Source organism: Oenanthe melanoleuca, chromosome 5 (genome assembly GCF_029582105.1).
Source record: "Oenanthe melanoleuca isolate GR-GAL-2019-014 chromosome 5, OMel1.0, whole genome shotgun sequence".
Taxonomy (NCBI): Eukaryota; Metazoa; Chordata; class Aves; order Passeriformes; family Muscicapidae; genus Oenanthe; species Oenanthe melanoleuca.
Genome location: NC_079339.1, coordinates 51,625,365 through 51,649,475, shown reverse-complemented (window position 1 = coordinate 51,649,475; position 24,111 = coordinate 51,625,365). Strand labels below are relative to the sequence as shown.

The window sequence follows — 24,111 nt, the reverse complement described above, 5'->3', positions numbered from 1 at the left end:
TAACTCAGGAAAAACTGTCAAAGGTGAGTAAGTAATGGCAATTGCTACAGAATGGTGTAGAGAAAACTTGTTCTTTTCTGAAGAATTTCTGAAGAGCAGGTGAAAAACATCCATGGGAGGTGATCAAGAGATAGATGACCCCATTCCAGTGGAGGAAGCTGGACTACTTTTAAAGATCACTCCCCAGCCCTATGATACTAGTTTTGGAAAGATGGGCAACATATCTGTGCACAGATTTGCTGCTCAGGTCCAAGTGCCACAAACTTCAAAATACTCCTCTACTTAGATGACTGCTAGTTACTATTAGTAACCTACCCACAGCAAGTTTTCCCACTTGCATCATTCCTATATTAATCTCATACCTCTTGTCCTAGTTGTGACCCTCTATACACTTTGAGAAATTCTGTCAAATACAGCCCATCATCACCACACCCAAAACTTTATTTTATTATTAATTATGCTACATTTTATATCCCAGTTTCAATCTTCCTTTACAGATGCAAACTATAGAATCGCTACGTTTTATTCCCTACAACTTCAGGAATCAGTTCTAGGAATCCAAATGAGATATCTAAAGTAGAAGGTGCAAGTCCAGCTACTCCTAACTGTCCATCTCAGTGGACATCAGGTGCAAGTGGTGTCCCTCAGGGTCCATATTGGGACTGGTGTTATTTAACATCTTTATCAAGGTCAATTGAGTGCAGCCTCAGCAGATTTACAGATGACACCCGGCTGAGTGGTGCTGTTGAGACACCTGAAGGGTGGGATGCCACCCAGAGAGAGCTGGACAAGCTCCATTTGATGGGAATCTCATGAGGTTTAACAAGGCCAAGTGCTGGGCTGCACCTGGGTCAGGACAAGCCCCAGCACCAATCCAGGCTGGGGATGAACAGCCAGAGCAGCTCCCAGAAGAAGGGCTTGGGTGAGAACTGCCTTTGTCAGCCCAGCACATCACACTCACGTGAGTGGAATGACAAGTCTGGTGATCAATATCCACCCATAACCCTCTTGTTAGAAAGCCCTGCAGTGGTCCTGTGAAAACTTAAAGATGTGCAACCTCTCACCATCCAAAGGACTGGTGTAACCAAAGAGGAGCAGCTCCCGTTGCCTAAGGTCTGTCTTCTACAAACATAAATCCATAGGGCTGTGCCCACAGGCAGACAGAAACCCACTTTACCCATGCTCAAAGCATCTCAAAAGCCATGTTAATAGGGTTTGTAAACTGATGAGACATGGGATATAAACATATTAAACCCATGGGCAAAGTGAGCTTATGTCTGCCTGTAACACACGCACACATAGACCTGCCCACAGATGATTGGCAAAAATACCTCTGCAAACTCTTTCAGGCTCCTCACACACACACAAAACAAACCTTGTCTCCCAAGACACTGAAGCAATCAAATACCTGGCAACAACTTTCAAAACCCTTCGAGCCAGATCCTAATAAAACCAGCAACTCAGAGATGAAAGGCACTAGCTCGTCCTACCAGTCACACTTAACAAGGCTCTTAAACATTTACTGTATCCAAGTTACCTCTATAGAAATTCCACAACTGTAGACAATGCCTAACATCATAGGATACATTTATGTTTCCGTTCAATTGAAGGTACTACATAAAAGGATGTTTTTATTTTAATTTGTATTCTGGGACCTTGGAAAAGAAGCTGCCTCATCACCTGCTGGAAAAGGCCAAGTACAGAGGAAGAAAGGGCTCTTTCAAGAATAGAAATTATAGCCCCAGAGTGAGACCTGGGCCCTAAAGAAATCCATGGCAACATTCATACAGAATGCATAAATTGAAATATCTCTGTTCCTAATTTCAAATTAGCAGTGAACTCTTTCACCAGCCTTCCTCCCTTTCTAATAAAATGCCTTTTTGCAGTTGTTGGGTGATGAGTTGAGCTACATCTCGGTGTGACAATTTCCCCATTCTTTTTAAAACAAGGTTTTCTGGCATTATGTGTCAAATTTGCAGTGAATCATTAAAAAAAAACCTGACACCCAAGTTGCCTTAGTATTATCATTACAGACGTAAATACACATTTAAAACTAGTTGTGCAATCATTTATGTCTTGCTAACATCCTTATAAAATCTCACAGCTTGTCAAGTAGTCCCCATTGTGGGCAGCACTGAAGCAATTCTAGAGATCATCAGTGTTAAAGAGCAGTGAAGACAAGTACCTTGTCCCACCTCCTGCACATCACAGCTCTGGTAATTTCAACCATGAGAAGTAGTGACCCTGATAGGCTTCTTTAATAAAAATAGATGCTTTAGTATTTTAAGAAACACGTTTATTTGAGCCCATGAGTCTTCCAAACCACACTACTGCTGAAAAAAATAATGTTTTTTAAAGTACACAGTATATGAATAAAAAACACAATCAAGCAGGTAAGGACAGCAATTGAGGATATAAATCCAGAACTGACACACACTACTCTTTGCTCCTGTGACAGTTTATATCAGCAGGGCCAGAAACTCTGCTCCCAATGGTCAACTTGAAAAATCCAAGTGGCTGATTCCAAGACTCTCAGCACCATTCCAGGCAATGACTGTGCACTGTTAATATTTGATGTATGCTTGCAGCACCAGTCTCAGAGAAAGCCATTATGCAGGATATGCTCAAAGATGTGTGTTTTACTCCACATGCCTGATGCTGTGATTCACAGGGAAAACCTGCACAGAAGGCACAGGCTGGGATGTTACTGCTCCAAGCTCCATCAGCAAACAGTCACTGAAATAAATTAACATCAGCATCTCATAGAGGTCCCTGCATGAGAGTATTAGGCAAGATTTACTCAAGACTACAGTCTCTGTAGCAATCAATCAGAATCAAAGGTAAGCCAAAAACTAAATAATGAAAATGGGACCAGCTAGAATAACAAAGCAGCATGGCCAAGGCAGCAGCCACATGACAGCCAGAGGCATCTCCAGAGCAGTGAAAACAACTGTCCACAGAGCTTGCCAATGAGCCAGATGCTGCTGCTGGAAGAGGGGGAGTGTTGATATAAACTCAGAGATACGAGATGCTTAACACCAAGAGCAATCAATCTTCACGATTCCCACATGGCTGCCAAGCTTCTCTGTTATGCCACAAAGAGATGAAAACAAGCTTCATAAAACACATGTAGATCCTACATGAGAAACTCCCTCCACCCTCCCCTTACCACTCAGAAACAAACCCACAATTTGGGTGTAGCTGCAAATGACCTGATGCTTTTCCTGAGTTAACAACAGAATCAGGAAAGAATATCGTTGGCTAAACAGTGCACTGTGCACACCCTGCCAGAAAACCAAAGAACTTATCATACTGTATAGGAAATTCCTATCTTCCACATCAATTAGTGACCCAAGAGTGATTGATTTTATAATCCCAAACTTGACTTACAAAGTGACTTCCTCTGGGGCCAATTTTCCATTACCCAGCATGTGGAAAATTGCACACGGTCAGTGCACTATGAAAACCAAGGAAAAATAAGTGCTATTTAAACACCAATTCTACCATGCCTCCACATTCTTGCTTTCCTGAGGGAGATGCACTTTTGACAGTTACTTCCTTTCCCTGCCCCAACATCCTATCTGCACCACACACCAGCTGGGCACTCAATCAAAACAGAAACAACAACAGGAACTAGCAGCTATTCATTACAATAGGATCAAAACATTTCTAGGCACTAGTGCTTTGCCAAGTTACCATCCTTGAAGACCTGCCACAATCCTCCTCTTCCCTCCCATCACAGACACCATCAGTGGCCACATTCTGAAGGTCACAGCTTTTGAATCAGAAGCCACATCTCAGAACTGCAGGAGGCAATGGAACTGGGCAGCAGAAAGGTGAGAAAATTACCTGGCCAACAACACAGGCCCTTGTTTGTCCTTTATTCCAATCAAGTTAATGTTAACTCCAGTCTATAAATCCAGGATTGCACTGCACACTAACTGCCAGGGTAATCACAGAAACAGCACTCCAATATGATTACAGAGTGCTAATTATATCTTACAAAGAGTTAAAGACAATCAAGTACATGTAATGAAGATTTATATGCAGTTTTTCACTGACCTGAAACAGCTTCATACATTAGTAGGTTAACATTACTGCAGGAACAAAGCAAACAGTTACATCTACATGATAAAATAGATGAAACCCAAGAGCCAGATGTTGGGTCCTTTCATCCAGGAAGCAATTATTTAATTCCTGGGACAAGATGATCCCTCTCATTGTTTCATCAATACATAATATATCTCAGAAGCAATCCTGGCATTCTGGCCTGGTCTGGGTACAAACCTGCAGGACTGCAGAGAGTCATGAATCAAGAGTCTCCTTTTCCTGTGCTGCCACTGCTCCTAGGCAGTGAACACAGAGCAACTGGAGGTATCCTCAGCCCACACCTGTATCTCCCCAGGCATGCACAACAGCACAGACCCCAAGCAGGCTGTCAGGTAAGCCTGTGCTTTCCCTCACAGCCCTCCAGGAAAGCCAGCTCTCCATGGGTAAGCCCAACAGGGAATGCCAAGGAGCATTCCCCACCCTTTCCACTCACAGCTCTGAGACACAAAGGGTCCCTCAGCCACCAACTAAGGGCTCCCTGCTCCAAGCACCATCAAGAACTGCTGACCTTTGGTGAGTCATTTTGGTCACACCATCCTCAACTACTGTCCATCCTCCCAGATAAGAGCACTCATCACCTCTGGAGAGGTGGACAGTCAACAGCACCATTAGCACACCCCAAGATCACAGAATACCTGATCACACAGGCCCCTACACCACAAGCAATTCAGCAGTTTTGCTAACTACACTGCAAACAACAAAACTGAAAAAGCACACCCCTCTGCAAGGCTACACCAACCTGTCACTGGATAAACCAGCCTGAGCACACCACATGTAAGGTACACTCCTGAGCAAGGCACAACAGATAGCAGCACTTAATAAACACAGCCATTAACTGGGAAACATCCCTGCAGCAATTAGAAGTTTGCAAAGTACTACAATGTACACCTGGTTATTGCTCTGACATCTGCTTAGGTTTTCTGTGTGTTTGTAAGTGGGACCAAACAGGAAGATAATTGAGTTTATGGGCATTTCATGACAAAAATGACAACAAAGTACTGCTAATTGTTCATGAAAAATGGCATAAAAACTCAAATGAAGCACATGTAGTGTTTGAAATGCTTAAAAGTTACCACATTTTATAATGCACCATATATGACCAAATGGTGTTTCTCCTACTAAAGAATAAAATTATTCTAAACTAAGGATTTAATCATAAAATGGGAGGAAATTCACAGTCTGAACAAGTGCAGTTGTGTAGAGCATATTTTAAGACATATGGCAATTTTATAATGGTCATTGGAGATGAAGAGCTAAAATTCTGTTGCAGATTTTGAATTTCAGACATTTCACATAAAATTGCGTATCTCAGGAAACAAATAAATTGTTAAGTGTGCATCCTCATAATGCTACAGACAATATTTGGCATATGTAAATATGACTACCTCAAAATATGAATGCTATTTTCAGTACAATTACCCAATTGTTTTAGAAAGGCTCCAAATAAGTTCTAAAAAAATTGTGTGAAGGTATCATTAAAAGTAAACAAATACAGCAAGATCTGCCTTAACTTTATACAGAATTACTGCAGTATTATTCATCTACAATATGTTATCCAGTGTTCAAAAGTAAATGCCCCAATTACTATTGTAAGTCTGTCATTTAAATAGTTCCTTCCTGTTTAAAATGTGGAGAGCCAAATGCATTTTCCCACCACTAGGCATTGTGTAAGACTTCTTTCTCTTCCAGCAAGCTGGCTGAAGATGGATGAGCTTCCAAACTGATATCATTTTTAATTACGTGTTTTTCTCTCATTACTAATTTCCTAAACATGTCTCTAATCTCCCAGTGAAATCTCTGAGCGCAGTAGGTGGATCCACATACATCATGCTCTTGAAAATTAAAATGAGATAATCATCAGGACTGCCATCACAACATAACCTGAAACAAGCAGGATACATGAGAGGTGATACACACTCCTAAGACTCTGATCTCAAGTGTTTCTGGAAAGCAGCAGCAATTGGATGGTTTCCATCCTTCCTGGAGCCCCTCCTGGAGCAGAAACACAGCTGGGGTCTAGGAGAGGGAGATGCTTCAAGCCACCTCCCACCTTGCACTTTCCACCAGGCATTTACAAGCTGGTGATGCCAAATGCATTTCCACCCTTCCCTCCCCTCCCCTGAGCGCTGCACTGTGTGCATAAGGGAGCCAGACCAGCTGCTCCTCTACACAAGACACGCTCAGGTATCCCAGTTCCCTCCTGCCAGCAGGGCTCCAACAGCTCCTTCCACCCAGCCAAGGTCCCCTGAAGGAGCTGCCTTCTCCAGGAGCACAGGAGGTGCTGGAGGCAGCCACACCCCAGACAGGTAGGGAGGCACATGCCCACGCAGGTACCAGCAGGGGTCACACCCCCGGCTGCTGCTGCAGCACCAGATGCTCTCCTGGCAGGAGCTGGGACTATGTATAGACCCAGCAGATTAGGTCAACCAAGTGCCAGCCAGTTACTCCCATGGGATCCCTCTCCTTCCTCAGATACCTCTCACTACCTGAAAGGCATTGCACAGCTGAACAGAGCTGCAGCATTCTTCAACCATTAAACCAGCCGGGCAAAACCGAAGCTTTTGCAGAGGGAGGGAGGGGGAGAAAAGCAAAAGAAAACAAAAACAAAAGGGTAACTGTCACAGGGCTCTCTTCCCAGCTAAACACTTCACACACCAAATTCCTAAGGGAGTGATGCTTTCAGCACATCAGCTGCCTTCTCATCAATTGACACTTCCCAAATAAAGGAGGAAAATCCTAGAACTGTTCAGAGTAGCTGACATTTAAGGAATCAAAGCAAAACTAGATAGATCACAAGCACTTGAAGAAGTTTATATCTTCTAAGCAGTCTTAAAATATGTCACAAGTATGATTCTGCCTACTCACTCAAGGAAAAGGGATCTCTGCTGTTTTGCAGCCAAAAAGATGAAGGTAGAGAAACAGAAATACAGTTGAAGTGCACACACCAGATTAATGTCCATAAAACCAGTGCATATCTAAGGAACACCAACACCAGGGCTCTGGTACATATGCATGCAAGTCACTGGTCTGTAATCACAGGCTGATCAAAATGCATGTGCTAAATGGGGTAAGCTTATCTAAAAATGTAATGCTAGCTGAATTGCCCTGGGCCCCTGGGGAGGCCTGCAGCACAGTGTGAGTGGGCTGGAGTTCAGATGTTTCGCTGTATTCACACATGCTGCTGTGGAAGCTGGGTGATGGAAAAACTACACAATTTCACATTTTCTTCTCAAAGAAAAGCAGTCCACAAAATATTCATCCTCTTTTTTATCTGCTATCCATCCATTGACCAGCTCAAAAGCTCTAAATCCAGCCTTAACTTCCTCCAGAACTTGATGAAGAACTTCCTACAAGAACCCTGGCTCCTCTTGGAAACGAACACTACCCTAAGCTTCACCCAGCAGAGGGAAGGAAAAGCTGGGGGATGCTCCCATTTTCTCCTTCCCACAGCATCTTGGGAGGACCATGAAGAGGACACCTACAGACCCAAGCTTTGCTCTGCACCACCCACCCTTTGCCTGGAAGCAGCACCCACCTGGAGTCAGGGGGAGGCTGAACTGCCCAACACAGCCCTGGACCTCAGGTGGGAATTCACTGACCAGGGAGAGCCTCTCATGTGACTCTGCTGGGTTATGACTGGGCTCCCACTCCTTTTTAATTCTCATTAACATTTGCTGACACCTCCTTTACAACCAGAGGGACAGGTTCTTTACAAGAAGCCATTTCACCTTCCCCAGCTAATGTCTTAATCCACACACTAAGGCAGGTCAGATTATCTACACTTATCAAAGACATTATGCTTCATAAGCTATTTTTCTGCTTCAGTAAGGAGCAAGCACGTTTTATTTCTTACTATGTTTACCCATTACCTCACTGAGCTGCATTATTGTTATTCTTTCTGAGGCTCTCCTAGAATAGGAACACATAAAACAGGATTTCCTCCAGCTCTGCATACCTACTTACTCCAGAGTCATTAATGACATAGGACTGGATTGAACAAAGACTTAACATCAAATGAGCATTCAAAACAGCTGGGAACAAGAATATATCTGCCTGGAACACTACATCTGTGTTTTGTCTTTTGAAAAATGCCAATGAGGCAAAAATTCACTTTCAAGACCACTTTTACAGGGATGTTTTCATGAGAAAAAAAGGACTTGCTAAACACTTGCATGTGGGACATGCATCCCAGTGGGCTCCAAATTAAGTTTATTGCAGCTTTTATTCATAAATCTGCAAATCAGGTTGTTCTCTTTCTGGAGATCAGAAGTAACTTAACTGATGTCAAAAGGAATACTGCAGAAAAGACCCAAGAGCTGCACCAAGAATCATCCAAAAACCCAAACCCAAATTGTCTTTCTTGTGATAAAATGCAACAGTTGAAATACACAAGGGTAGGTAACTATCCTCAGAACTCAATTCTGAGATTTTTAAAATACTTCTCACCAGTATTTTAAGGAAAACTTAAGAAAAATACCACTGATCTGTTCCAAGATTTGTAGAAATGAAGGATGCTCCTTGGATTCAGTGTTCAGCATCCAAAATAACCTTGGCAATCTCTTCAAGATCTCTGCATGGGTGGTGTACACAAAGGCAGTGGCAGCCAGCAGGCAATGCAGGGATGCATGAGCAGAAACACTTCATGCTCTGTGTAATGCTGTCAGCTCCCACCTGCCCCAGGACATTTCCTACCTCTGCCTACAAACACAGCGATTCTCCAACCACTAAGTAAACAGCCTTTGAAGATAACAGAGCTTATTCTAATCTCTCACTGATGTCACTCCTGTATTGTACTCAACTGAGCTGCAAAACTCCTGGGTTAACTCACTCTGTAAGATCAGGATTACCTTAACTCTCTGTTGTTGCACAGACTTCAGGAATCCTGTTCAGGTACAGAAAGAAGTATGTTTTTCACTCAGTGAATCTATGTTTTTTTTCTCATTGAATAACCAGACATTTTCAGCTCACTTCCTTAGCAGCAGGTGGACCATTTCTTACCATTATGCTCAGTGAGACAGCTTTCCCAAGGAAAGCACAAGCACAGCCTCTTAGGAGGACAGAATGCCATGGACAATTTTCTAACACTAGCAAACAGGACTGTTGCTACAGCAACAAGAAGGAAAAATCAGATTGAGCCTGGACCAGTGTGCTGTGATTCTTGGAGTGGTCCTGTCCTGGGCCTGGAGTTGGACCTTCTAACACAGGATATTCCACGATTCTAACACAAGAAATTAAAATAAAAACTGTAAAAACAGAACAAAAAAGTAGAGACTTCCAATGAAGCACCTCAGAGGACAATGCCTTTGTGTTCTCACTTGTGTTCACTTCCCAGGGTTAAGTGTTCTGCATTTCAGTTCTTCAACTATCTACTCCACACTTCTCACTGCACCCAATCCTCCAACAGCCAAACCCTCCCACAAGAATAAAACACTCAGTGAAGAACTCAGGGTGAGTCAGAAAGCCAATCCTGCATATAACACATCTTTCATGTCATCAAAAGACTTGGCAATAAGAAGATGAAACCCAGCTAAATTTTTATAGCACAGAGATATTTTGCTTTTGAGCTGTATGCGCTTATGAGCAGCCATGACCAGAATAATAAAAGAACACACAGCACAAATCTGAGAACAGGAGTTCAAGTTGTGCCTGAATATTCATGCTCCTTGTCAGTCCCAAAAGCAAGTTTCTTTTGGAAAGCCTGAATATTGTCAGCCAGAGATTGCTGCCTCTTCAATAAGTTTTCATTGTTATAAAAAACAGATCCTGACACTACTTCCACACACATACACATAAACAGGTAATTATGTTCCCAGTGAACAGAAAAATGAAGAGGATGGGCTGGAGAAAAGCAGACAGAGGTAATGGTACCAACACGGAGAGATGGATTTGGAATAAACATTGACCAGTTCTGCAGCCTGGCTTCCTCTGCAATTCACCCATGTAAATCAACTGAAACTGCACAGAGCAAACAGGCTTCATTTTGCACCTGTTAACACAGGTTATTGATTCCACTGCCAACAGAAGAACCACGATGCAAACTGCTAGGAGATGAAAATCCAGCGTTGCATGTAACCGGAGACAGAAGTCGGGAGATGCACATTCAGGATGATGCATGCTGAAAATACTCCTCCCTAAACCCAGCTATGGCTCCCCAAAGGGCTGTTACCAAAGACATGACTACTTCCCACTGCCAAACTGCCCTCAGGGAGCCTGTAGGACTGAGCCAGGGTGTTGCTCCTTGAGATCAACTGAGCAAATGCTGAGCACAAACTCCACCTCCCACACAAAAATCAGAGAAACCCATTCACAGCCTGTGTTGCACAACATGACAGCATGAGAAACTCTCTCAGCCACACAAATATTCTAATAATTGAGCTCTTTGTGGAAGTCTCAGATTTTAAACTTGAAGAACAAGTAACTTCAGCAGGGGTCAGTCGAGCAGCAGTAAGATGCACGAGGTGGCAGGTTAAAGCATCTCTTGTGTACAAGAGTACAAGTATGAAACTCAGAAAGGGCCCCCAGGGATCCCAGTGCAAGACATGAAGATGTAATTAAAAACCATAAATCCATCAAACGAAAAATATGTAAACTTAATGTATTAACTCATATCTTTTTCTTCCTTGAACATATTTGTCTTGCTCTACACTCCTTTGGAGGCAACAAATAAAAAATTTAAAGTATCAGAAAGAATATTTCTTTTCATATAAAAAGTGAATATCAATAATAAATGCTTTTTACTTTATTCTTACAGGTAATTGCTGAAAGAAGCTCTCTCAGCAGTCTGCTGAGATTCTGTGTATATTATGAATTATTTCAACTGTATCTCCTCTTTACAAAATCCACAAAAGTACGATATCTTACAGTGCTTCCATGCCACTCAATCATCCACACAAAATTACCCATGTGAGAGCTTGTTGGAGGAATGTCAAATGTATTTGCCTGCCTTTGCAACAAAATCTTCAGAGAAAGACAAACAAATAGTTCATAATTTACAATTACACAAGTTACACTAACACCTGAACATTTTAACTGAGATTCTGGGTTTAACTCTGAATTTCAAGCTACAGGCAAAACAGTTATAGGCCAAATCCTGCCCCATGTTTTGCCCACAGCATATTTTTCAAGATGGCTTAGATAAGCTCTGCAGTACCTGTAGATCACACTAAGGTACATCTTCTAAAAAGGGTATTTTGGACAAACCAGCCCTTCCATCTTCTGCTCACTGACCAGAGAAATAGCACCAAGCATTGACCAGAAATGAGAGTGACAAAGACATCTGTCCTTCACCTCCATCCTTCAAAGGCCAAACTTTGTAGAGCAGATTTGTTTCCCATCATTAATGAGTGTTTCCCTGGAGCCAGCAGTTCCCAGCAGTATGGGAACACCAAGGGTGACCCAGGAGGAGCAGAGTGACTCAAACAAGGATGACCAGATTTCCTGACCCTAGACACAACCTGTCAGCCCTCAAGTTTCTGACAGTTGTTATGACTGTGACATTCCACAGTCTCCAGAGACAGCTCCTGCTTTGGGGTGGGAATTGGACAGGTGCCACCAGTCTGGCATCGTGCCACTGATCTCAACCACTTCAGCAGTCTCACCTCCTCCAAAACACTCAGCAGCACCACTCTGCTGAAAGCCATGTGATGTGCCATGGGTATAGACACCATCCCTGAACTCCTCAGGAGCTACACAAGACGCAAAAGCACCAGACAACCCCTGAGAAGAAATTTTTACTTGATAAAGCCATGTGCAAGCTGTAGGAAACTGCTGTATTCTGAGATGCAGGAGAAAAGCAGCAATGCCAAAAGGACATGCTACAACATACAATACAGTGAGAACAACATAAGGCAATAAAACCAGAACACAATACAAACTGAGTACATTTAACATCCCAAATGAGTTCAAACACAAAGCCAAACGCTGCCCATTTACAGTATAATCAGCACTGATGAATTTATGCACACAGACAGCAACACAAACCATGTTGTAACAAATGGTATGTTGCAATAGAACAGGAAACACATTTAAACATAACCTTTTGAATGCTGTGAGAACCATTACTAATGCTCCTCTTTCACCATTCCATGCTGAAAGCCAAGTCTATGCCCAGCCTAGCCAGAAGTATCACATTTCAGTTTTGTACTGGGCCTCTCATCCCATTCACCCAGCAGTGTAAAATCCCTCAGCAGCATCAGGGGAAGATGTGCCAAGAGTAAATGAAAATTGATCATCTTCCCACAGCTGTCTGGTGCTCCAGTCAATCCTGCACAGGTATTAATGTTTGGTAATAGCAGCCCAGCCCAGCCAAAACCCAGAGCAGCTTACAAACTCCAGGAATGCTGATCAAAGACAAATTTCAAGACTTGACTCAAAGAAGGAGGGTTGTACTCAATAAGCCTCTTTCTGTGAGCAAGAGCTGAGATTTCTCTGATTCACTGTACATAAGGGTAATGCATACAGCAGCCAGACTCTTGGTGATAAAACAAACACACAACAATGGCATTATGCTGCCTAAAATAGATGGATATATTTATACTAAACACTTCTTTCTCCTACATGAGAATGAACATCTGCCAGCTATGTCTTAAAGGCTCAAGCAGTTTCAAAGCAAAGTCAGTCCAAAGAACTATATGCCAAAGATTTACATTCCCTTTAGCTTATCCTAGAAAAGAATATATTACTCCTGCTAAGTGACATTTTCCCACCATATTCCAAATTATACCAATAATAATTTGAACCTTTGCTCTTAAGTTCCTCTATAAAATTGAGCTTTCTTTCAATTTAAAAGTAAAACATAAAGAAAAACTATTAATTAATACACCTTGGCATAAACTCCAACAGCAGTGGGAGGGACTGAAGCCACTGAGAGCCCCCAGTCCACAAGGCCACATCACATTTCCAAAAGGCAGCTTCCCAGTTTCATCACAGGGAGGCATTGTGCAGTATGCAGATAACACCTTTTTAGGTACCATCAGCACAGCTCTAACCCCTGTTCCTGATCTGATACCTGCTGCTTGCTGAAGCTCCACTTCAACTGGACACACACCACAGACCTTCAGTCTCCTTCCAGCCTCACCACTCCTCTCCTGATGAACTAGCAGATTTTCAGGACTATCTGTTACTACTTTACAGTTTACCTGAAGTCCCTGGCTTTTTCAGCTCTTTCTGCTGTTGCAGTGACCCCAGTTCCAGAAACTCCTTCCAGACACCTGACCTGAAAGGTCAGTTGCAAGTCACAGAGTCCACTGTTTTCTATGTTATATAACATGTCCCTATGTTATATATTCTTATTATGCACATTACAGGAGTGATCAGCTCTACTAACAGCATTTGATGATGCTTAATGAGACAAGCAAGAGAGTCTCCACCATAAAAAAAATGTTTTTACTGGAAATGAACAAAAGATGGAAGCATTTTCTCTTTGCTGAGCAAAGGAGAAATTAAGCCCATGGATATTAAGCTGCTTGCCCAAATTCACAGACTCAGTGACAGATCCAAGGATTAATTCAGATTTTGCATCCCTGCAGTAGGACAATTCCTGTTAAGAGAAGCAACAGGAGGTATGATTCTCCTTAAAGTAAGGCTCAAGTTTTCTCCCTTAAGTCACTATACAAAATTAGTAGACACTTGTAAAAGAAGTCAGGCAGGTCCTGATCACAAGCACAGCCAATACCAGACAAGATTCCCACCCTCCTAATGATGCCTCTTCCACTTGGGGATATTTGGACACATGAATACAAAATAGTTATTCCAGTGCTGCAGGTCTGCAGTCAGAGGGCAAGAAGACAAATATCCAGACAAGTTAAATTCCACTGATTTCCAGTAAATCATAAAGAGCAGATACAGTACTTCCAACTGGACAGCTGCCTGCCATACTCGGTGTGACCAATATCCAAACAGATCTAGTTCCTGAAGGTAATCCAGGTTTGAGAAAGGGAACATCACTGGCATGGAAAAATATTCCTTAAGACATGGAGACGCTTTCAGAGAGATTCTCCTTGTCTAACCAGGGTGAAGCAAAATCTCTGCTCACTTTTCATGACAAAATGTTCACATGCCAGCTGAAAACCCAGGGACTAACCTGGCTCTTCCCTACATCAGCATCTTCACTGTGGCAAGGACAGCTCAGACTACAGAGTGCAGCTATTTTGGGGTACCCGAGCAGCAGGAGACACATGCAGCAACTGTGAACAGGATAATCCTGGTCTTGGGGGGAAACATAAAAAAGAAAGAAAATCTTGTTGGTTTCAGTCATCCCCACTCCTGTACCCTGCAGTGCCAGGTCCAGGGCAGCAGCCACCGTCAGCTGCTGTGAGCCAGGGAAGAGGAGGAGGATGACTACTGCCTGCAACAACCTCACTGTTAACAAGTCAGAGGTTGGGATCACTGTAGGTGGAAACTCTTGGCAAAAACAATAAAGCAGCTACTACATATTTCAACAGGTTCAAAGTAACCTCAGATGTTAGGAGCAGATGCTCTTTTCCACCCCCTGGGATTTTGAAATGGTTTATGTGTTTCCTCCCTTTCCCCTAATAGGGCAGGGTGCTGAAGGAATTAGCCAGAGAAAGAGCCAGAGAAACACTAATTACCCTCGGCTACCCGGGAGACCACAGTACCTTCAGCTAATTGTGCAATCCCCACTCCCCCACTCCAGATCCCCCAGTGAGAAGGTCTCTTGCCTCCAGCATCCAAACTGCAAGATAATCCCTCTCACCTGTACTTTAAAAGGGCATGCTTGAAAATCCTAAGCGTCTAAAGCAAACTCATTACAATTAGTTTCCGCAGCCCGCGCTGTCACACGGGGAACGACTGCGCCAGTCACAGGAGGGAACTGCTCATGTCAACACATCTGACACAGTGCTGTCACTAACCCTGTTATTAGACTGCACACGTACCTGAAATCCACATCTGAGCTCATTGCCTGGAGCACTCCACAGCCAAGTCTCTGCAAGAGCCTCTCTCACAAAATTAAATATTAAATGTGCATCTTAAAAAAATGCCCCGTAGTTTCGTATTTATTAACGAAGACATTACTTCTCCACTTACACCTTTTTGAAATGTTAAATATAGAACATTTTAAGGTGCATTTAGTGCTTGTAAAGAGCCATGAAAATTGGATTCCTCTAGAGAGCAACCTGTAAGAGACAGCTCTCCCACTCAATTCCCCTTATCCACATCAACCCAGTTGCACAAAGACCTCCCATGACAATAAGAAGAGCCCCTATGTAACAGAGGACTCCGAACTTAGTCAAGACTCAGCTGTGTCACCACTGTGACTCCCAAATTCCAGGCAGTAAGGGCTACCCCACTAGTAAGGAGTGAGACACTAACAGAAAACAATGGGCACAGGCAGGAAAACTCAATGAAGCCAGGGACTGCTCCTAAAAGCTTAGACCAATTGCACATGCACCTCAAGTCTTGCAAGAAGCCCCCTTGTGCTCTGAATCCTTGTTCTTTCTGGGAAGCATGACCCTGCAGAAAAACACTCAGGACACAGAGCCTCTGCCAGGGTCCTCCACACGCAGCACAGGCTCCTGGAACACCCAACAATGCACAGTGAGGAGACAGGTACTGGCAGCCAGAGATCACATGAGCTCTCCTTGCCTCAATTTCAGGCCATCAGAGTGGCCAAGGTGGGAATTACAAAGCATCCCTGACTCTCACACATCAAGACTACAGTCCTCAATCCCATGCCTGTCCTCTCGGCCTGGTTTCCCAAAGCAGTAAGAACTACTGCATGGTCCTTGTTCCCATCATTCTTACTGACAGCCCTCCTTAACAGCTTTTGAACCTGTCAAATGACTTTAAATTTAGGTAGAAGGCTCAGAAAAAGTTCCTACAACTCCCACAAACTATGAGAGATATTGGGCAGTACCCACGTGTTGTTAGCTGTTTGGCAGAAGCCAGATGTCTAAGTACTAGCTTACTGTCAACCAAACTGTGCAGCTGCAGAGAAGATGCTCCCTCTTATGGAGCCATCTGGGACAATGAGGGAACAGCTGGGATTAATGCAGAAGTATGGGGAGAAAAAGTGCAGTGAACATCCATCCTATTAAACCCTCCTTCCCTAGTTCTGCTGTGGTGGAAACATGGGGGAGTTATTTAGCATACAGGAGAAACCCACAGGAAAGAGCCTTCCCATCCCAAAACTCTGTTTTTCATCTCCCCTTCAGGTGATGCCATCAGCAGCACACACAGGTGTGCCACCAAGAGACCACCACTTTGGCCAGAAGGAGGAGTGTGGGAGCTCATCCAGCAGTGCTGCCTGGCATCTGCACAGGTGACACAGCCACATAAACAGCACATCTAAAGCCAGTGCCATCTTCCCTCTTTTTCCAGAGCACCAGAGATTCCTCCAACTCTGGCTGGTGTAACACTGAGCCCTGACAAGGATACAGCAGGCCAGGACTTGCTTAGCTCCCTCAAATGATTCATGGCTCACCAGCAACAAAGGCATAACCTGTCCTGGTGACTGAGGCTCCCTGCAGACCAGGGCTGGCAGTGTGACCCTTTGTACCCAGCTGCAGTTTACCTGGGCAACTGGGAGCACAGGACTTTCCAGGTATTGAGGAACAAAGATTGCCAACCCCACCAGCAATACAGCCACGCTCTTCTTGGTCCTTCAGGCCCTTGGAAGCCATCCAGTGGTGTGCCTCATGTAACACACAGTGCAGATAATGCAATGGGGATAAAAAATTAAAACAACAGAACAGGGAAGAAAAGAAGCTCTTAAAAAACAAAGACAGCAAGAACTTCCTGAACTCAAGCTATATCACAAAAAGAATGTTTCTGCTCTGTTTGATGTTGCCTTTAGCACCTGCCTGCACTGGCAGTAGGTACAGTATAAACTGCTCAGGCTGGGGGTGTCAGGGGGTGAGGGTGGATGGGGATAAGTGAAATGCAGTGTCTGAATCCCTGGGCTGGGACAAACATGATCATCAAAGCTAATCACTTTCAAAGTGAACTTCTGCTGGTCTTGGCCTCCTTTCAGTACCAATAAAAAATTCTTCTAATACAGTATACCTGGGCACAAGCATTACTTTTCTACAACCAAAATATTTACACCAGTATAAATCCCTTCTGTGGATGTAGTTGCATCTGTGAGTGTATTCCTAACACCAGGAGAGATTTTTTCCTCTGCTCATAAGGGATTAGCTAAAACCATTTTACAGTAGCTGTATATCCTAAAGGCTATTGCCTGTGCCAGAGGCAGCACAGTTTACCTCCAGAAATGCAGCTACAAGAGCACATCTCTCATACTGAACAGTCCCTGCCTCTCCACTTCCTTCTGGAGACACACACCTCACCCTGGCACACACCTCTTCAGAAATGACAGCATGTTTGGGTTTTACCTAACAGGGGCAATCACACAAATTGATTAATTAGCATTTATGAAGCACAATGAAGAATTTAGGTGCTAAGTAATATTATTACCAATTTAATCTACATCCCATTCAGTCCTCAGTGTCTCCCTGAAACTGCCAACAATAATGCCAATTAGTGGTAATTGTGGTTTGTGACAAGGCTATTCGCCAACTGGGAGTGAAACACAGACCACCAACCCATTTCCCATGGATTGTCCCACAGCTGCCAACAGCAACAACTTCCAGGCACAGCAACCTGCTCTCCACTCCAGCCAGACCCCTGGCAGTAGGAGATCCTGTATCCCATTACCAACTCTCCAGGGACACAGCCAGCAAAACTTTCAATTAGGGATAAACCAAGACACCTTGTTTTTCCCTCCTACATTAGTTCAGTACATGACCTGGTAACTAATGCCAACACTGTAATACCAAAATGTTAATCTGGGATAATTTCAGATTAAACTTTGCTTGGTTCCATCCACACTTAATGGAAATCACATTTTGATTCACACACAGGCCTCACTGTGGTGGAAAACTGTAAAGGCAGCAGCAGTAATATGAAGGGAATTGAGAGTGTAGGCTGCAGTAAATCTAGTGCTAGGGAGACTGTTTAAAGAGTTTTAACATAAGCAAAGAGGTGTATCTTTTTATCAGCTGTCCACAGAGATTTGGAGGACTTTGAAGAGACACAAACAACTAACAGTATTCTGTAATCAATGCACATCATCTGAGCACTGAAACTTTACATTATTTATATATTTTAAATATGTCTAATTGAAAGGATAGCAACACAAACTGTATGAATCATAGCCCTCTCAAGTAATTAGATTTGTTATCCCAGCAGACTGCAAACAGTATGTTGGTTTTCTATTCTAATGTGAATTCAATCCCTTGTCAGCTGCCCCACACATGAGAATACACCTCCACTCTTTCATCAGGAAAGATATCAACAGCAGGAAACTAGCCCTTCTTTCATCTCAGAGGCACCCACCCACCTTTCCAAAGGGTTTTCAACCAGGTGTGGAAACCCTTCTGAATCTGTGCTGAAAGATCTCTTAATTATTATGGCAAAGGAGGTAAATCCTTTGAGAGCAGCATGCTCCAAGCAGCAGCCTTCTGGTGTTTACTCATCCAGTAGTTGCTTAGTTTGACAGTGCATTGGAAGAGCTTTGCAGGAAACTTTGGACTTGCATTGTATGGGCATGAAACTCTTCCAGAGAGGAGCTGCTTTTTCAGATGTCTTGTTATATAATTAAACAAGAAAGAGAGGAGGGGGGGATCGAGCAAGCTGCCTTTTTGGCACAGACATTACACAGTGCTCACCCTGCCAACATATTGCATCAGATTCCCACTGCAAGGCCAATTCTCAGCAGCTGAGTAGCCGAACCCCTGACTGTTATCTCCCACTAAGCTACTTCACACTCACAAGGCAGTAAGTGCAACTGTTTATTGCATCTTCCTTCCTGAGGAGCTGCTCACCACACCAGGATTGGAGGGAATCTGAGCTTGCAATTAGGCTACAGGTCTCACAAGTGTCAGAGAAAGCAGTTTTCAAGAAATTTCAGCCACTGAGCCTTGCTGCATGCTGCACAGTGAGTAAATTCCAGGTATCTGTTACTCCATGCTCAGGTCTGCTGAGGTTCTGACACTGTGATGATTCCCATTTTACTGCGTTCCTGGGCATGCTTTGAAACCCTGCAGAAAAGGGGGATTAATTTACCCATCATCGAGTGCTTATCAAGGAAGTCTCCTGAGACTTGCAGGAAGGAGACCACACAAACAGGCCTTTGCTCACAGGTCTCCTCACCTGAACACCTGGCTGAGGCCCCTGACTCCTAAACTGGGATTTTTTTTTTTCCCATGGCAGAGATCCGCTCACAGATAGGACCCAGTTCTTTATGGCAGAGGCCCACCCCAGCAGCAGGAACGGGGGTTTCTGTGCTCCTCATTGAAGCAGCCTATCTCAGGCACTTCACAAGGGAAACTAAACTTTCCACCATTTGCAGCAATCCAGAAAACAAAAGGTCCAGCAGTCCTGAATCCAATGAGATAAGATATGTGACCTTTTACACCACAGAAATAAGAGCCTGCTCCAAACGCAGCAAGTCAAAAGAGAGACTCCTGTAGATTTCAAAAGGCTTTGGATCTGGCCTGAAAATGCAAACCTCACTGTGCATTTGGACACTGCTCCACAATGCACTTCCAAACAAAACTATATTTAGATTCAATGGGAATTCTGTAGATCATACAGGAACTCTTTGAATGAAAACGAAGGTCAGTAGGGTTTGGCTTCCTCTTCAGACCCTCCCCCCTATTCTTGCAAACATCCAGATAAGCATTGTTTAGAAAACAATACGTTACTTCCAAACGTTATCAAAACCCCAACACACATTTTGTGTGTCCTGAAACAGAAGCTCAGGGTCTTCTGTTGCATTTTGCCCCATCAACTAATTGTCAGGATCTCTTCAGATGTCTAGGCAAGACTCTGTATCAATACTTTTACACCTCTCAAAAGCTTTGCTTTACCTACTCTGACAAATAAAAAGGGACAAAGATAATAAAGGCCTTTGATAGACAGAAAAAAAAAAAAAAAAAAAAAAAAAAACATGAGAAGGAAAAGCTGTGCAGACAATTACAATACATGCTAATAAAGCTGCACCTGTATTAGAGGGAACCTCTTGGCATCCTCATGCACTTTCTCCATTCCCTACTGGGTATTAAGTGCCACCGTGCAGCACAAACTGGAAGAAAATGACACAGCCAGTGCTTGCCCGAGGGACATTAAGGACAGGAGTGAGCCTATCAGCCAGGCAGGCACATTCAAGCATCCAGAGGGCAAAATCACATCCCACTCAAAGTTTCCTCCAGCGCCACAGACACAAGTGTTTGATTCTCAGCTGCACTTTATGGGCTTCTCGGAAGGAGGAGCTGAACGCGTGCCACCGGCAGCTTCTCTTAGTAAGGATGAAGGCAAAGCCCAGTCGCACACCGAGCCGGCATCCCCGGGGCGGTGTCAGCGGGGCTGGGTGGCCCCGGCTCCTGCGGGGGGACACGGGAACCGGGCACTGGGACGGCCCTGGCTCCCACGGGGACACGGGGAGCTCCGGGAACCGGGCACTGGGACGGCCCTGGCTCCCACGGGGACACGGGGAGCTCCAGGAACCGGGCACTGGGGCAGCTCCGGCTCCTGCGGGGGGACACGGGAACCGGGCACTGGGGCAGCTCCGGCTCCTGCGGGGGGACACGGGAAGCTCCCCGGGAACCGGGCACTGGGACGGCCCCGACGGCACCTGCACAGCCGCTCCTCGGCTCTTCCCAAACTCCCTGTTTTATTGTTAACTGTTCCAGCCACACAGTTTCGCTTTTTCATAAAAGTCCAGAAAATCCTTGAACTTTTGAAGAACCCTCCTCGGTTGGAAATCTCCGGCTGTGCCCTCACGCTCCCCTCCCAGATCCTTTGGGGATGTAGCTGTGAGCCCGTGCCAGGCTCCGCGCCCCCTTCCCCGCGGTGCCGGGCTGCACTTACCAGCGGGGCGTTGGGCGGGCAGCCGCCGGCAGCCAGCCGGGCCGCCTGCCTCCTCAGCTCGGCCAGCTGCGCCTGGCAGCTCCGGCACCAGCCCCCGGCCGCCGCCCGCTCCAGCGGCCGCGGCTCGGCCCCCGCGGCGGCTCCCGCTCCCTCGGGCGGCGGGCGGCTGGCGCAGCGCTCCTCCTCGGCGGCGGCCGGCGGCCTCTTCCGCGGGGAGAGCTCCCGCACCGCTCTCCCCTCCGCCACCTGCGGAGACAGCACAGCTCAGCAACGCGGGACGCGCAGGCAGCGCTGCTCCCACCCTCCTCCTCGCGAGGGGAAAAAAAAAAAAAAAAAAGTGAGGAAGAGTAAAAAAAAAAAAAAAACGGGAAAAGCTCAGCCGCGGGGAGGAGATGAGTGTTGTAGGAACTTACCCCCGGCGCCCGGGGATCAGCTCCCAGAGCCTTCCTGCCGGCGGCCGCGATCATGGCAGCGGGGGATGCTCCCCTGCCCCGCTCCGCTCCGCTAGTGCGGGCGCGCTGCCCGGCGGCGCCGGCCCGGGGCGCCCATGGCGGGGTCAGGGCTGCCAACAGCGATCGCGCCGGGTCCCCGCCGCCCGCGCTGCCGCTCTAGGTGATGCTGCCTCCCATGTTGAGACGGGACGAAGTTTGGGATGGGAGAGGGAGGCAGAGTGAGCTCCCCACGGCGGCACGGGGAAGGACCGAGAGCACGGGAGCACGTCGGCAAAAAAAGCTGGAAAAGTGCTCCGAGGGCAGGGGAGGAGGAGCTGGGCGGGGGCGGGTGGGGTGGGGTAAGGGGGGCGGGGGAGCCTCGGCCGGGGCGGGCTTGGGTTTAGGTTTGGGATAGCGGCGAGGGAAAGAAGATGCCACTTCATAACGACCCTACGGGACAGTGCCAAAATCAATGTGACTTAAGTCGTTGCTTCCTTCACACACTAAAACCCAAGTTCCTTGGGAGTGGGGAAAAAGGGCCGGGCGCGGGGTGCGGTCCCGCCGCAGGGCACAGAGTCAGAAAAGCGGCGCTGGGGGTGCGGACCAGCTGCCAGCGGGGGTCAGGGGTCCGGCCGGGCTTGGCTCCGCTCCCCCCGCTCCGCCGCTCTCCTGCGCGGGCTGCGATGCGGTGCCCTCCCTCCGCGGGCAGATGCGCGGTGCCGGGGGGCACAGGTCCCGAGGGACCGACCCTCCCGCCGCTCGGCGGGCACGACGGGATGCTCCTACACGCGAAAATTGACCTGACAGATGGAGAAATTAACGTTCGCGGCTAATTGTCTACTTGGCTGCCGCTCCGGCTCGTGTATTTAGCACTTTTCTCCCTTTTTTCAGTTCTCTGCCCCCGAGAGCGGGGCGCTCGCCGCTGTCTGGCGGCGCGGCGGGGCCGGGACGCGCGCGGCCCGCGGGCTGGGCCCGTCCCTGTGACCAGAGCGCCCCCTGCCGGCACCGCCGCGCCGCGCTCCCGCCCGGGACGGAGCCGGAGCAGCCGGAGCCGCCGCTGGAACCGGAGCTGCAGCCGGAGCCCCGCGGGGAGCGCCGGGTGACAGCAGCCGCTCCCCTGAGATGCCAACGTGGCTTCTGAGCCCCTTCCCCTCCACCACGCGCGTGGGTGCTGGTGTGAAGTGAGCACCACCGAGCACAAAGAGTGGGGAAACACGTACATATGGGGGGAAAAAAAAATCCCACCCCAAAAAACACCTTTCCGCCGCCGCTTAAACTTTTCTGGCTCTCCCGAGCATGTGTGTGAAGCGCCCCACCGGCCCCACCGCTAAGGGTGCATGCCCCGTGGGCGACAAGCACAGCCCCGAGGCGCGCCCCTCACGGCGGGCAGAGAGCCCCCCTGCACTGGGATTGCCGCCCCCCGCCTCCCGGACCGCCCGCCGGCAGCCCGGGAAAAGTTTGGGTGCGGGAGTAAAGCGGAGACGCGGGACACGGGCTGGTGCCCGGGGGCTGCCTGTGCCCCTCTTGGGGCCGGCGGGGATCCGGGACTGGCACAGACACACGCCAGGGCACCGCGCCCCGGCTCCCTTTCTCCCTTTCTCCCGCCTGCTCGGGGCAATGCTGCTCTCTGGGAAGTCGCTCCGAAATTTCCCGTGCCCAAACAATCTCCGCAAAACCCTCCCGCGGCTCCAGGGCTCGGGTTGGACGGGGCGGGGGGTAAAGGGGTGGGCTCCCCGGCCGACGCTGGGCTGAGCAATCTCCTTTTCTTAGTAACTACAAAACCCTCGTGGAAACAGCGGGACGCGGTGCCACCACTCCCCATCTGACAGCGGGGTCACATAAGGTGCCGCGGTCCCCTGGAAGCCCCAGGAGGGGTCCGGCAGCGCGGTTCCTCCGCGGAGCCGCCAGGACTGTTCGTGGTGCTGAAAGCTGCCCGGCACCGCCGCCCGCAACTCCGCACCGCCAAGTTTGCCACCCCCTTCCCCTGAGCCGGCCCTCGACCCCCTCCGGGACCCAGCTCCCCCGGACCGCCGCAAGATCCCCTTACCCTGGCTTTCCTCCGAAGGAGGTGGCTGGTGAAGCCGAAGATGATCTCCGAGTCCAAGCACAAGGCTCCTATCTCCAAGAGGCTGGGATTTTTCCTCGTGGCGTTGGAGGCATCGGGCGATTTTTGAAAAGCCATAGTTTGGGGTTTGAAATATCCTGCTCCCTGAGCGGAGGCGATGTATTTGTATACACACACGCGCGCAGAGGGGAAAAAATTTAAAAAGGATAAAATAGCAGACACCTCCCACTCCTTAAAAAGAGAAGGGGGAGAGAAATAAAAAAAAAAAAAAAAAAAATAAAAAAGCCAGACGCGGGTGAGTTACTCCGTCATCTGCCAGGATGCGCCGCCGGGGTGAGGTAGCCAGCAGCCGGGCAGACCCGCCAGTCTCTCTGCTGCTCTCCGCCGCTCTCGCTCCCGTTTTATCCCCCCTCAGCGCACCTTGCCTGACGAGCGAGCGCGGGCGCGGAGCGCTCAGCGCCCCGCAGGCGCCGGGGCCGCGGCCGGGGCCGCCGCTGCGCGGGGTGCGCGGGGCCCGCAGCGCCCAGCTCCCCCGCCGCCGGCCATCCGCCAGCCCAGCGAGGGGGCTCCCACCGCCCGCTGGCCACCAGCCCGCACTGCGAGCCTCCTGCCTGC

At 47.3% G+C, this 24,111-nt stretch overlaps 1 protein-coding gene across 1 annotated transcript in view; it reads right to left on the bottom strand.

Moving 5' to 3' along the window:
* KIF26A (kinesin family member 26A) overlaps positions 1–21,735 on the bottom strand; it is a 94,409-nt gene extending 72,674 nt beyond the window's left edge. The window contains exons 1-2 of the mRNA XM_056493388.1: positions 21,414–21,735; positions 21,001–21,246 (exon numbers count right to left, since the gene is read on the bottom strand). Of these exons, the coding sequence (XP_056349363.1) occupies positions 21,001–21,246; positions 21,414–21,467 (300 nt within the window). The 5' untranslated portion in view covers positions 21,468–21,735. The remainder of the gene's footprint in view (positions 1–21,000; positions 21,247–21,413) is intronic.
* Positions 21,736–24,111: the final 2,376 nt, after the last annotated feature.